This window comes from Pristiophorus japonicus, chromosome 5 (assembly GCF_044704955.1).
Source record: "Pristiophorus japonicus isolate sPriJap1 chromosome 5, sPriJap1.hap1, whole genome shotgun sequence".
Taxonomy (NCBI): domain Eukaryota; kingdom Metazoa; phylum Chordata; class Chondrichthyes; family Pristiophoridae; genus Pristiophorus; species Pristiophorus japonicus.
Window position 1 is genome coordinate 226977904 of NC_091981.1, and position 15453 is coordinate 226993356.

General features: G+C 43.3%; 1 protein-coding gene across 1 annotated transcript in view; it reads right to left on the reverse strand.

Moving 5' to 3' along the window:
• The window catches only part of cubn (cubilin (intrinsic factor-cobalamin receptor)), a 457745-nt gene that overhangs the window by 277783 nt on the left and 164509 nt on the right, over positions 1 to 15453 (reverse strand). The window contains exon 23 of the mRNA XM_070880231.1: positions 12245 to 12404. Within this exon, the coding sequence (XP_070736332.1) occupies positions 12245 to 12404 (160 nt within the window). The remainder of the gene's footprint in view (positions 1 to 12244; positions 12405 to 15453) is intronic.

Genomic DNA, 15453 nt, shown 5'->3' on the forward strand with positions numbered 1-15453 from the left:
GGGGAGACGAAGCACAGCGACCCGAGCTGATCCCGATTCAGGCAAAGCGGCGCACCTACACCAAGGAATTGATACCAGTTATTGGTAGTGCGGACATAAGAGTATCCCATGAGGGAGCAGTGCACGATTTACCACTGTGGATTGTTTCAGGTGATGGGCCAACGTTGCTTGGTAGAAGGTGGATGTGGAAGATTTGATGGAATTGGGAAGACCCCTGCGTACCTTCTCCGGCGAACGACGTCTCCCCTTCTTAAAGGCTGAGCAAACCCCCACCTTCAGCTGAACCAGACATCGAAGTGCAGATCCAATTGCAGATCCCCGAGGCACAGGCCGCTCATCACGACCACGGGGAGGTGAAGATCAACCGAGCAATGGTACAGGCGTGTCACCCACCTCCCAAAGCTGACGACCTCTTCGCGACGATGGAAGAGGCTCCAGCTAGACCATGCGGAGTGGGACTCCGGCCGGAACGATCCGAATGCGTCTTCCCGACGTCAGAGGCAAAATCCCTGGGGAGGAAGATCGCGGCAGTCGGCATCACAGATACTGACGAGAGGGCGTCCAGACCACAGAATGGAAGAGCATCCAGACCACGGTACAAAGGTGCGTCCAGACCATGGGACGAGAGAGCATCCAGACCACAGGAGGTCGTCACAATGCAACGGAGTAATCTGTCGCCCAGCAAGGATTTGGGTTTGGGGCAAAGGTAAAGGGGCAGCTGCTGAGAAGGCCAGGAATCCACCACGTTCCAATAAGTTGTTTGCACTGTGTAACCCATGTGATCAGTCCTTCGTGGCCAATGATGTACCATTATATGGGGTCGGGGGGACTTTACAACAAGCCAAAGTAGCGGGCGAACACCAACCGGTCGTATATGTATCTGACAAAGTACTTGTAACAAGTGATGTGTTATCACATGGGGTCGGGTATGTTGTACAGCAAGCCAAAGTAGCGGGCGAACCCCGACCAATTGTATATGTATCTAACAGAGTATTCGTAGCAAGTGATATGTTACCGCACGGGGTCGGGAATGTTATGCAGCAAGCAAAAGTAGTGGGCGAGCCCCAAATGATTAAACATGTATCCAATAAGTTAAACAAAGCAGCAGCCTGTATTCACAGGACTAAAGAGACATACCAAAGAGTGTCTCAATATGTGCTCGAGTCAGACAAGCTGCTCATCCCACAAGTTTGGGAGAGCAGAGGCACCATTATCGATTTGTTGCTTCGAGAATGTCTAACACTGTCTGTGTACTGTAACATGATCCGCCACGGGCCAGGCACTGAGAACGGCCCTCAGTTGGCTACCGTTGCCCACCACCAGGGTGGAAATGGCGCAGCCTGCAGACCCACTCGCGGTCGTGGATGTGCTGGAAAGCAAGGGGTCAACCGTAACGGCCCTCCAGCTTAGGACCTGGACCAGCCAGGATCCCACGTTACCGCCTGCCAAAGGTGAACTGCTAGACGGGTTGTGGCAACCTATCCGTCGCAGAGACGAAAGACCCATTCCAACATTGCAATGTAAGGCAGGGTGGCTACACACAGTCGGTGGTCCAGGGCCCCCATACTATGGCCCAAGGTCCACGGGGACCACTAGGCCTCCCGCCACTACTGAAAGTCTCAAGGACATTGCGGCCATTCTGAGCTTGCTAGACCTCAGGGTCAGCGACAATAGCCCGGAGCAGGCAGCCCAAATCACTAAATCTAGCACCACGCGTGTCACGGTAAACTCCCTACAGACCCAGCTATCCTGGGTGCTACGCAGTCACCAGATAGAATCATTCAGAATCGAGCCTTCCATATGCCATCAGCAGAGAATGCACCATAATTGGCCCCTCTACGCGACATCAGAATAAGTGAAGTGGACCATGTTCAGGGCCCCAGTTGGGCTGCTAGCACCACATTAGCCAAGGGGGGAATGGAGTGTATGTGATGAAAACGGAGCATTTGATTGTGAAACCATGTACCGGGCTAACGAGTAAAGCATTTGGACAAGACCAAACTGCGAACCACAGATAACCAGGAACCATTGTGACAGGACCTGGCCCCCCAGCGACCCATTAACACGATCAACTTTGCCGTCAGCCACGAGGATGAACCCACCACGTAAGGACTTCAACCCAGATGATCGACCCGGGGACACGGGGCACCAGATCGCCTCAACTTACAAATAACTTGCACATAAGACTTTGGCGGGAGGTGATGTTTTGTATGTATGTAAACCTTACCAAAATGTAAGACTTGCCACTAGGGGGCACACCTGTGGGAGACCTAAGGGTCACCTGTACACCCTGGGGAAGCAGATGTAAAAGGTGATTCACCATGCTGCTTCTCCACTCTGGAGTCTGAATAAAGAGATCAAGGTCACAACAATTTGAACTTGTGATACAGTCCTGTGGATTTATTCTGAACATAACACTCCCCTTTAGAAGTTATAAATAAGTTGAAAAATCTGTGTTTGAGGCCGTGAATAATAGTATATCATAAATCTCCTTCTCCTCTCTCATACTTACATTTCTAGTCTAGGATTAGTGGTCTCACAGTATTTTTTCATATTGTATAAGATGTGACTTAAGTTCAGAAGAGCATATTATTTATGTTTTTGGGGGGAGAATTGTCAGCACAATTGCACTGTTAAAATATAACTCTACATGCTGAGATCATCAGGGTTCTCAAGTTGCTTACTGGTGATGTATTCATTTGGCTTCAAACTGACATCCTCATCCTGACATTGCCAGATTGGGGCATACACCTCTTTCTCCCAAAGCACGTAATGAAACTATTACATATTGGCTGAACCAATATTTACTGTCAAAGTGCGAGGAGGACCTTCAATTCTTTTGTCTAGAGATGCTAGGGTTATGGGAGGGGGAACAGAGGTTGATGGCTCAGTGAATGCTTGTGTTTCAAAATAGCAAGTTAGGATAAAATCGAGGAACTTGAAGTACCCTGTATCATTTTCTTCTAACATATCTTAAATTATGTTATTTTCCTTTTGCAGATATGGCATTTTCATAGTTTGATTTTACATTTTGAAATATATCGGATAATAATATTTTGGGATACAGTATATGAGTACTTTGAGAAATGACATATGGTAAATGTGGCATGCATGGGAGGAGTAGCTGACTTTGGACCTATGGTTATTTTCCTCATCTCATCTCTGGGTCTGTTGTGGACACAAGACTCCCAAAGCAAGCACTACTTGGAACTCCTTCACGGAAAACGAGCCAAAGGTGGACAGGAAACGTTACAAGGACACCCCCAAAGCTTCCCTGATAAAGTGCAACATCCCCACTGACACCTGGGAGTCCCTGGTCAAAGACTGCCCTAAGTGGAGGAAGGCGCAGAGCACCTCGAGTCACATCGGCGAGAGCATGCAGAAATCAAGCGCAGGCAGCGGAAAGAGTGTGTGGCAAATCTGTCCCACCCACCCCTTTCCTCAACGACTGTCTGTCCCACCTGTGACAGGGACGGAGGTTCTCGTATTGGACTGTTCAGCCACCTAAGGACTCATTTTAAGAGTGGAAGCAAGTCTTCCTCGATTCCGAGGGACTACCTATGATTGATTGAATTGATAGAGATTGATTGCCATTATTAGTCAACCAATCATTATTGTTGTATCATGTGACTACCAGAATGGTAGAATCAAACTAGGTGGACCTTGATATTTTTTCATCCAGCAATTCCCATGTTCCTCTTTGTTATGTCTGGGGGCTGCTCAGTTCTCAGGTGCGACAAAGAAGAAATAGTGGTGAAGATTTGTTAAGTCTGGTCTTCACACCTACTGTGGTGCCCCAGATTTCTTGGGGTTTCCTGGATCATTGTAACTGAGCCTGTGCCTGCATGTTAACGAGGCTGGAGACCCTCTTGTTTCACTTTACTCTCGTAGGGCTCTAAATTGGCCAGGAGTTGCTCTGTTTTTTTGGAGCAACTTGATTTTTCTGGAGTATCTTAAAAATCCCCATTTTGCACATGCAATTTGCGTCAGTGTAAGAGAGTTAATTAGGATTTTTTTTAGTTTAGTTTTTTTTTCAAAAGTGGGTGTTACCAGCCACCTACACCTGTTTTGGCCATTTAGGCCACTTTGGACATCTAATAGTTGCTCCAAACTAACAGACCAGCGTATGTGGCCACTTGTGGTCTCACAGAAAACCCTTGCGGAGAGTTAAGAGATCAGCGCAGGTAAGTACATCTAAGACCATTCGGCCAGAGATAGGGATGGGAAGGGAAGCACTAAACAAAGCACAACAACATTCAAGAAGCATAAAAACATTCAAGAAGAAATAAAAAATTAAACTAATTCCTACCTTCCTATCAAAACTCGGCCCGGGAAGTCAGTGCGCTGGCCGGTGCGGGAGGCCACTCGGCCGGGGATAGGTGCGGGACGACGGGGAGAGCACAGGCCGCTGACATCCAAGCAGAAAATTACTTCTAAGATAAATTGCCAACCTGCCAAAGGAGACATGGAACCTCTACTTCCACTGGGTATTTCATTGACTCTCTCTCTCTGTGACTGACTCTCTCTCTCTCTGTGACTATTCCAGAAAACATAGTTCTAGCCTGGCGCACGTCGTGAGGCCACTCGACCTGGGATAGGGGCAGGATGCATCGGGCCCCACGCTGCAAAGGAGCTACTGCGCATGCGCGAAACCTCCAGTGCGTATGTGGAGAGCTGCCGGCACTGTTTTTCGCGCAGGGCCCTAGCTCCACCCCCTAGTCAACAGACCACGCCGCGCCAAGCCACGGGAGAAACATAGAAACATAGAAAATAGGTGCAGGAGTAGGCCATTCGGCCCTTCTAGCCTGCACCGCCATTCAATGAGTTCATGGCTGAACATTCAACTTCAGTACCCCATTCCTGCTTTCTCACCATACCCCTTGATCCCCCTAGCAGTAAGGACCTCATCTAACTCCTTTTTGAATATATTTAGTGAATTGGCCTCAACAACTTTCTGTGGTAGAGAATTCCACAGGTTCACCACTCTCTGGGTGAAGAAGTTCCTCCGCATCTCGGTCCTAAATGGCTTACCCCTTATCCTTAGACTGTGACCTCTGGTTCTGGACTTCCCCAACATTGGGAACATTCTTCCTGCATCTAACCTGTCTAACCCCGTCAGAATTTTATATGTTTCTATGAGGTCCCCTCTCATTCTTCTGAACTCCAGTGAATACAAGCCCAGTTGATCCAGTCTTTCTTGATAGGTCAGTCCCGCCATCCCGGGAATCAGTCTGGTGAACCTTCGCTGCACTCCCTCAATAGCAAGAATGTCCTTCCTCAGGTTAGGAGACCAAAACTGTACACAATACTCCAGGTGTGGCCTCACCAATGCCCTGTACAACTGTAGCAACACCTCCCTGCCCCTGTACTCAAATCCCCTTGCTATGAAGGCCAACATGCCATTTGCTTTCTTAACCGCCTGCTGCACCTGCATGCCAACCTTCAATGACTGATGTACCATGACACCCAGGTCTCTTTGCACCTCCCCTTTTCCTAATCTGTCACCATTCAGATAATAGTCTGTCTCTCTGTTTTTACCACCAAAGTGGATAACCTCACATTTATCCACATTATACTTCATCTGCCATGCATTTGCCCACTCACCTAACCTATCCAAGTCGCTCTGCAGCCTCACAGCATCCTCCTCGCAGCTCACACTGCCACCCAACTTAGTGTCATCCGCAAATTTGGAGATACTACATTTAATCCCCTCGTCTAAATCATTAATGTACAGTGTAAACAGCTGGGGCCCCAGCACAGAACCTTGCGGTACCCCACTAGCAGCCAGAATCCGAAGACATCTTTTTGGCGCCATTTTCAGAAGTCGGCGCATCTCTGGTGAGTGTGCCAAAAAAATGGGTGAGCTAATTTTGAGCCCATTATAACTATTGTCTGACCAAATGGAGACTTGCCTCAAGAAATGCTGGCAGCAGGGGGTTGCGTTGGGACCATCGAGAATGTCACCCCAAGTATCAAAACAGGCATCGGGTAGGTAAAACATTTTTAACCCTTTCTCCAGCCCCCCCACGCCCCAACCTCCAGAAGAATCTTTGTGGCATTGGCACGCTGTGCCATTGGGTACTCAGCAGAGGACTGGAGAGGAAAATTGTCCCTCATTTCCTGAAAACAACTTAAACATAAATTGCGGTTTTAAAATAACAACTGAAAATTGGTGGGAGTTTTTTGTGGCGGGTGCTTGTCACCGCTAAGCAGTTTGAACGGAATTCTTACGCTCTTATTTTTGGATAGTCATTTCATCAATCATATTTAAATAAAGGAAACCATTTCCAGCAGGTCTCAGTACAGGAGAGTGTAATTTCCTTTTACATTTTTTAATGACTCATTTTCCTGTTCTGATTCCTTGTGGAATCATTGGTATTGCCTGTTGAAACCATTCTACAAACAGCTTCTTCTAGTTAGTTTAAAAAAAAAATGAAACTTAAGGGCAACAGTCTTTCTCAAAAAAAATAAGTGATTGAAAAACTTTCATTTAGATGTCAAATACCAAGCATAATGACATAACTCACATTGACATGTGTCATTATATCACTAGAGCACAATGTTATTGTAACAAAAATACTGTGTGGCTGTTTCGCACCCCAGTAATGAAAACAGTACTGCTTTAAAATGCTTCAAATTTTAGAAATCAGAGATTAGGGAACTGTGGTTAGTCAAATGAAAGCTTTATAAATGCATTTATCATACAATGATTTTTAATAACTGCTTTAGAGTAAAAATGAAAATACAATGAAAATGAAAATGAAAATATAATAATAACTAGTTGGCTCCCAATAGTTTTGTTACCGAGAAACCCAAGTGAAGGACCAAGCCCCATAATGTTGGACACCAGACGGGCAAAACAGCAAAAGAAAAGATGAAATAGTTCAGGAAGTCATGACTAAGTAATATTAACATTCAGTTGTAAAAGTCTGAAGATTGTAGGAGGAAGGAAAGATTGAAGGAAGTAAGTCGATTTGAGGTTAGTGGGATTTATCATCCAGAAACTATTCAAACAATGGTAAAGTGGTGATCACAGTTAAAAGAATATGATGTTCATGAAATAAATATATTTTCCATTGTCTGAGAGGGAGAGAAACCAGTGGAGCTAAGTCCCAATTTCATCATAATTACACCATATATTTTGATATGATTTATGTAATTGTGTTGCCTGTTTGTAAGTAAAAAGAAAGGTTTTCCAGCGCTTTTTCAGGAAGACAGTTTCCCATGAAAATGACATTCTGGAAGGTTTCAAGCAGTACTATTCAAAGCATTGTTAAACTGGAAAATCTTGCTAACCTCTGCATGGTATAACCCAGAATGAACTGACACATTCAAAGAAAAAGTTTTACATCAGGGTAAATTTTCATCTTCACCCCCTGTGGAATAATCTGGCAGAATGAATTGCCTGTCCGTTGTAGAACCCGCCCTACTCAGTCAGCTGTGGCTCAATGGGTAACACACTCACCTCTGAGTCAGAAGGTTGTGGGTTCAAGGCCCACTCCAGAGACTTGAGCACATAAATCTAGACTGACACTCCAGTGCAGTGCTGAGGGATTGCTGCACTGTTGGAGGTGCCATCTTTTGGATGAGACGTTAAACTGAGGCCCCGTCTGCTCTCTCAAGTGGACGTAAAAGATCCCATGGCACTATTTCGAAGAAGAGCAGGGAAGTTATCCCTGGCCTATATTCCCCGGAGTTAATCCTGGCCAATATTTATCCCTCAATCAACATAACAAAAAGACAGATTATTTGGTCATTATCACATTGCTGTTTGTGGGAGTTTGCTGTGCGCAAGTTGGCTGCCGTGTTTCCCACATTATAATAGTGGCTGCACTTCAAAAGTATTTCATCGGCTGTAAAACGCATTGATATGTCTGGTGGTCGTGAAAGGCGCTATATAAATGCAAGTCTTTCTTGCTATTCTCAATCTATTAGTAATGTGAATTAAAGCAACACTCCAGAAATATGAACTCTGTATTATCAGGCATCAAAGCCTGAGGCAGCGCTGCACTGTGCTAGGACCATACTGACTACCCCATTGTTTAGGCAGAGTACAGGGAGCTTTACTTTGCATCCAACTGCTATTGCTGACCTGGCAGTGCTTGATCCTCAGACTGAAATGGAAAAGATTGCATGTCCATCATTAAAATCCCTCACCTTGATAGATACAAAGTTCACAAACAAAAGGTTTTGTTAAAAAAAACTTTAAACCATGTTGTAAAGCTTCATGGTGGAGTATATGTAACCTGCATAGTCATGCAAACTCTCACTGACAGCCGACATTTCTAGAGCAGACACTTTCTAACTTTGCCAAGAATTAAGCCTGGCCCAAAAATTCCCCAATGAAGGTTTTTAAATATAAGTTTAATTTTAACTCTCTAATAGTGCTCATCAGTAACTTACATCATTAGAACTGCTTGAATAAATACGATATTAGAATTGGGGTACCTGTGCACAGGCCAATGGAACTCACTTGTTTCTTTCAATGTTTAAAATAAGTATAAATTCAGTGGTACAGATACAAACACAAGGGTCCCTAAAAGTTCTATGAGCAAATATTCTACAGAAGAGTTATCCATTAAGAAAATAGTTACAATCCATAGAGTTTAAGAAAAAAAGTTGCTCCAATCTGTAACACAACCTCTCATATTTTAGCGAAGTGGTCTTTTAAACAAATATAACATTCATTTCACTCAGAATAGTAGGAAATGTAAACAAAAAAATCTCAGGAAGCTCCCACACATCTCAGGAAATCTTGGAAACCATGAATGTTATTTCAATGCTAACACCTGCAAACACACTTATCCGTTCTTTCTCATGGACAATGAAAACTGAGAATGATTCGCTTTGGCTGTTTTATTACTGCATAGCAAGTATTCAGTGGCAGTCACTGCCTGACACCAAAATATTCACAAGAATTTAGTGCAAGTACCTCATCACAAAGGCCCTCAGCCTAATAAAAAAAAAAGTTTTTAAAATAAGCAAATAATTTTGCTTATTTTTAATACTATTAGAGGCTCCAGAAAAGGTGAAACATTCTGATCAAATCTGTGCAGCAGAGGACTGTGCAATTAATGTTGTTGCCATGCAAAACTTAACTCAATTTCCATCGTTTCATGACGCAGTGAGGAAGCCGGTTTTAACCAGACAGGGAAATGACCATCAGTTTAGAAACTACTGAAATTACACATTTCTTTCCACTTGGCAAACCCCCCGAGCCCCCCCTCGGAAAGTCTGCAATAATGTCTGCTCCTGCATGGTTGCTAGGAGATCAAAAAACAAACAGAACAGCCACGAAATAAAGAAACAACTGATATACTTCAAAGTACATAGAACGTGCTGCTGAAGCAGTGGGCACACTGAGGAAGCAATGATTTACTATTTCAGCAAATTTAGTAAGTTTGATAACAGATTTTAACTTAATCCAGCTGAGCTAACAGTGATGTGCTAGGCTATGGAAACATATACTCGTGTTCTACGCTAAAAGAATGAGCTACTTTTATTGAAGCAGGACCACAGTTAGCTCTAATTATTAAAGGTAGTGGTGATGAAGGATATTTTATATTGAAAATATTTACAAATTGAAATTCTAAACCGCATTTATGATGTATCAGTAATATGTTGGTTATTGATTGATTTGCAATACTGTGCTTGCTTCACTACTCTACCTAAATGACAGTGGATTACACAAAGATGTTATATTGATGATAAGTGAACTGGGTTTGAATCGTATCCCCCCCCACTCCTCCCCACAGCAGTAGTGTCCCCTCAGTTAGATAAATGTTATTGAGAAACGGGTCCAGTCATCTCAATTTTTGCAATCGGCCCAAATGAATTATGAATTTTGTTCTCTCCTTTATTTATTTGGCTACTCTCAGATATTTCGTATTACAATACTTTTGCTAATATGGCTACAACCTACATCTGTGTTCCATGTATCTACCTTTTCCTAAGTTCTCATAGGACAAAAGTGCCCATCATTGATGTTTTGCTGGCACTGTCCGATGTCGTGCTTTACTGTTTCCTGGAAACTGTAGGGTGTGGCAGCCCAGAAGCAGCAGTGGTATGAGTAGATTTGCAAACAGCCTGGCGTAGGAGCGCATGATTCTCCAATGATTCATTGTGCCCACATCAGGCGCAGAACTGTGATCTCCAGAAGATTTTCAACTCTATTGCAGGAAATATGGATTTAAAATTAAGATAAACTTAATTCTGACAAATTTTGTATTGCAAATCAATCATTATAGTTGTCAAACTGTTGTATTGATAACTCTCTTAAGCACCTATTTAGCTATGCTATATAAATGCAAATTGTTGTTGTTGATTAAATTGAAGATCCACTGTTCAGGATATAAGTTTAAACTTATAAATACAGAGGTCTTGATAAAAATTACTTTGCTGATCCTGGTAATACATAAAAATGTAACTGCACTTTCTACCAACTCCTTTCTGCTTTTCCAACAACATCTGACTCAATAATCCTGGACATATGGCTTAGATTATCCTTTTCATCAAGCCAATCCATCTCTCTACTTTAACCTCTGTATGCACAATCTGCCCAAATCAATCTCCCTGGATCAGAAATACGAATGTCAATTTGGGTTGATGTGGATTTTTGCTTTCGATTTGACTACAAAAGGCTCAAAATTGAAGTGCTATGAGAAAGGTTAGAATTTTGCAGCATATATCTCACAATAGTGACATTTCTCATAGAGCAATTTTACCTACACTAAGCAGTAGGAGTAACTGCTATCCCACTTTGAGTAAACAAATACCTCTATAACACAAAACCGGGTGCCATTCTTGCCACTGCTGCACCTAGGAATCATAACCACAAAACCAAATACACTCACATGAGACAACCTGAGATTAGATGAATAGTAGTTGTCTGAATTAAAAATAATTGAAAAATGTTAAAAGGCATTTATTTTACTAATTATGTCAGTTGTGCACTCCCCACCAGGTATATTGGTGGGATACACAAACTGGCATTACTCTCGTCACCTTTTATATATGGGAGTGGCTATATTTCTCCAGTGCACATCCTATCCAGAACCTCAAGTCTGAACTGAACGGAGCTTGTTTACTTCAGGATTAGAAATGAGTCTTCTTTTTAAAAATTATTCTTAAGATGTGGGCATCGCTAACAAGGGTAGCATTTATTGCCCATCTCTAGTTGTCCTTGAGAAGGTGGTTGAGCCGCCTTCTTGAACCGTTGCAATTTGTATGGTGAAGTTACTCCCACAGTGCTTTAGGTTGGGCCTGATTGCCGGCAACCGTCCCCTGCGGCCTCCTGATGCTGGTTTTCCTGCCCAGCAGCTGGCCAGCCTGTCAATTTGGCTGGCTGCTGTGTGGGAAAGAGAGGAAAAAAAACTTATAACAAGGTCCTGCCATTAAATTCAGCAGGGCCTCCGCATCCCTGGCCTTGCCGGATTTTCCTTGCCTTAACGCGCTCCCCACAACCTCCCTGCCTCACCATAAATATCGGGACCTCAATCTACAGAGTGTCAGCAGTGGTGAAATATAATCAAGTTGTTTATCCAACCACTTGGTGGTGTACATGAGCAGGAAGAGATTTTGCGAGCAGACAGTATAATTAAAAACCCTTCTATAACGGCTAATGTCAGATTCCCAGAAAATCTCCAGAGAAATGCCTGAGCCATTTCTCATGCGAAGGAGGACTGTCATGTTGACACAGCCTCTCTGATGAAGCAGTTCTGTGCATTTTTTTCCCTGCTGTTTTGTAAACATATTTCACTTTTATGAGTCTCTGCAGTCCTTTCAGTGTTGACCCACCCAGTAGGTTCCTTGGCTCCCTGCGTTTGAAATTTGAATGTGCCCTTTATGGACAACTCTGGAGCAGAAGCGGGGGAGACGAAGCACTGCTGTAAAAACAGAAATTAAAAAAAAATAACTCTTATGGAGAATCCCAGTAGCAAAATTCAGTTGCTTTGGGAAAACAACTAAGGCTGGAAGAATGGTCCAGACATGGACCATTTTGTAGCAATAGCAGGAATAGAGCATTGGAAAATAATAAGCATTAAATAGGAATTTGGCAATTGCGATATCCAAATGAGCTTTAATGGATTTGATGTAAGAAAGTCTGGGAGAAATTACAAGGAAATTTGCATCAATTGGTGAGGTAGTAAAGCAAGGCTGGAACATGAGATAAAAGGAAAGAGCTGGCAGCCAGACCAGGCAGACAGCTGAAGCAAGCACTCTTCAGCATTGTGTGTAATCTTACCATTCTGGAACCACAGCATCTGGAATCCATTGCCTGAAAAACTAGAGTCTGAATGGAATGCCACGTGCAGACTAGAAGCAGAGGTTCTGCCTGCTGGGGGGAGAGTGTTCCCACAGAAAGTATCAATAAGACGGGACTGGGCACTGGGTCCATCGTATAGCTAAATTGATAAGGAAGGGGAATATTAAAAAAAAAGAGAAGTTACTGGCAAACAACAGAGAAATCTATAAACAGCATCAAACCAGGTTGAGGATGAGGCATCAAGTTAGATATACAGTAAGAATTAACCTTTTCCATTCACCAGGGTCCTATGTTGAAACAGAGCAGCAATTCAAATGGTGAGGACACAGAGTTAAAAGAGAAGGAATGTTTAGGAGGAGTACTTTTTGTTCAAAGTACTCCGCTTCTTCAAGAAGCAAATAATAGACTCACCATAATTTTTTTTTTAAATATTGGTTTTCATGGTGGTGTGAAGACCATTGTGTAGGATCGAAAGGAGCAATTCTATAATCCTGCGCTCCCAGCGGGAAGCCGTGCTAACAGGGAGCACCGGTTGGAGATAGGGCTGAAACATTGTGTCTATGACTTGTATTACCTGCCAGTGTCTCTCTAATTTGCACTCCCAACTCAAGAGCAGGCTGACCTTGATGTACCTACTAAGCCACACTGGTGACATCAGTTACTCAGGGAAACGGTGCTAGAACAGCTTCCTTACAAATAGCACCGGACTGCTCCAGAGTAAGTCCACACTGAGAAGCCACTGAGAAGTTTGGAATGCCTTCAGTGTGGTTTCCCAAGGCCAGTAAGGTCTGGAACAGTTGTGAGGAAGTTTGGAGTCACGCCCCAATGTTTAGACATACACGGAGACTTTTTTCATAATTAACATCACTGAAGTGGGCTTGCAGTGCGGGAGTCTCTACTTAAAGTTCTTCATGCTGGCAAGAAAAATCTAATTATAAGACAAATCAAGGAAATCAAAGAAATAGTGGGAGCCTATTATTTTCTTTCCGGATAAATGGAGGGTACTTTTAATAAAAAGTAATGCTCCTGGATTTCTCCTTGCATTTAGATATATAATCCTCTCCCCGCCTGCGCACCCACACACTCATTCCTGGCAAGTGGTTTTGTGGCTGGCTGCGTATCCTTAAAGAAATCAGCATTGGTGAAAACTGAAACACATAATTTGTTTGCAGATCTTTAAAGGGGCAATTTTCTTAGCCCACGGACTGAATGTTCTATGAGCAACAGGAGCCAGGATAAAGAAGCAGAAACCCAGATCACCAAGTCGGCACCCCTTTAACGGTGCCCCAGGACTCCCAAAGCTTTCCTGTGGGGTCAGAGACTGGTCTGCAGGGGGTTGGAACCATGCTGATGAGACAGCCAGGAGAGTCCTGGCCTTACACCTCTATATCCAGATGCTACACTTTCTGGATGCCCAAGCACAGAAGTGCCCAGGAAAACCTTGTGGTGTGGACTGCCCCTGAACCCTAACTAACTGGAAAGTCCTCTGGGGTCCCAAAGGCAAGCCGTAGATTTGCATTACCTTTTTTTTTAAGCTCCACACGAGCAACTCAACCGCCGCCCCTCTCCCACCTCGCCCAGACTTTTAATGGAGAATCAGGCACAATGGGGATCAGCAGCCAGGAGGTCCCAATCTCTGCGGCAGCTTCAGATCTGAGAGTCCTGCAGATGCTCCTCATTTTGCTGCTCTTACCATTAGCACTAGACTTTGACATTTATATAACCCAGGACCTCAGCTCCCCAGGGCTGGATTTTGAATGCATTGCTGCTGTTTAGCACCCCGGCAGAGCGGGTCCAGGAAAATCGACCCATTAATCTCCTCAGAGCTGCCTTTCCATTACATTGTGTATCTACACCTATAATTAAAATAATTTCATATGATGATACAGACCATGCACCTCCTGCAAATCCACAAATTGTAATATTTGTGTCTTTTTATAGTACAAAATAATCTGTACATTAAAGATCCAATCATTGCTATTTGAAAAGGCAAAGACCCATGTGTAATTTCCATTAATTTGCAGATTTGGTTAGATATAACTGGCCCTGAAATTCCTGTAACACCATTCCTGCGGGCAATCTGGTAAAATAAAGAAAAAAAACGCGCGCTTACCTTTCTCTCTTGCGTCTTCTTGAACTTCCGGTTCTGTGATGAAGATTCCTGGGCTGCGTATGATGTCACGCCGCCCAGGAACGCAGCGCGCGCGAAGCCTGTGGCTTCTTTCGGAGTCTGTCCCCACCCACAGGAGCTGTCAAAAGGAACTCATTTACATAGGCCACGTCCCTGATTTTTTTTTACCTTAGTGCTGCAGCTGGTTTAGAGATCACTACAAGGCTTTGAAAGGTGAGATTTTTCAATTATTTTTTAATCTTTTAGAATAGTTTAAAGATTGTCTAATTTATTTTAAACATTTTAACAGTTTTAAACACTTTAAAAATTAATTAAAGCAATATTAAGACTTTAAAAATATCCTGTATTTCTGAACGGGTTGTGCAGTGTATAATAGCATGGCCAGCAAATAAAAAGTAGTGACTTCTAAACTGCATGTATAAATGAAAAGAGGAGAAAATAATTATAAGATTGATGGCCACAAAATTTCTGGTTTGTGGGAGGGTATAAGTTAGCGGGGACAGGAATTGTTGGTTGGGCCAATGTATGACAAAACACACTGAAGAAACAACTGCCCTCCTAGTGCAGCAGCATACAAATGACAGAATTAGGATGGGATGACAGCACTTGCCCTAAATTCCAAAACTCCTGCCCTCCCATCCGTTCTCGAGAAGCTGAGCCTCTATGTAAAAGGTGCAGTTTGTTGGGACCCATTCACCAAGGTGGAAGTACGTGGTTGAAAGTACGCTGTTCAACTGAGATTGTTTGTGGAAACTTTTGGCCATATTTTGGGACTCACTACAATTGCTGAAAAGCCTTTGCACTATTATTCTCAAGAAGCCATCCTCTACATTCTGCATTACCCTTGGAAAGCATTCTATCTCAACACAATTACTGAGCTCGGTACTGAGTGTGGCTTTAAAGTCGATCATATTTAACAAGTCAAGCTGCAATAGACAACACAATACCTCAAATGTTATAAAAGTTGGAAGATGTGAATCTCTCATTACTTTGAGAGGAAGCTGCTTGTTTCCATTTCCTGCTGTTTATTTAGTTTGTGTTAAGCTTTTGCTCTACA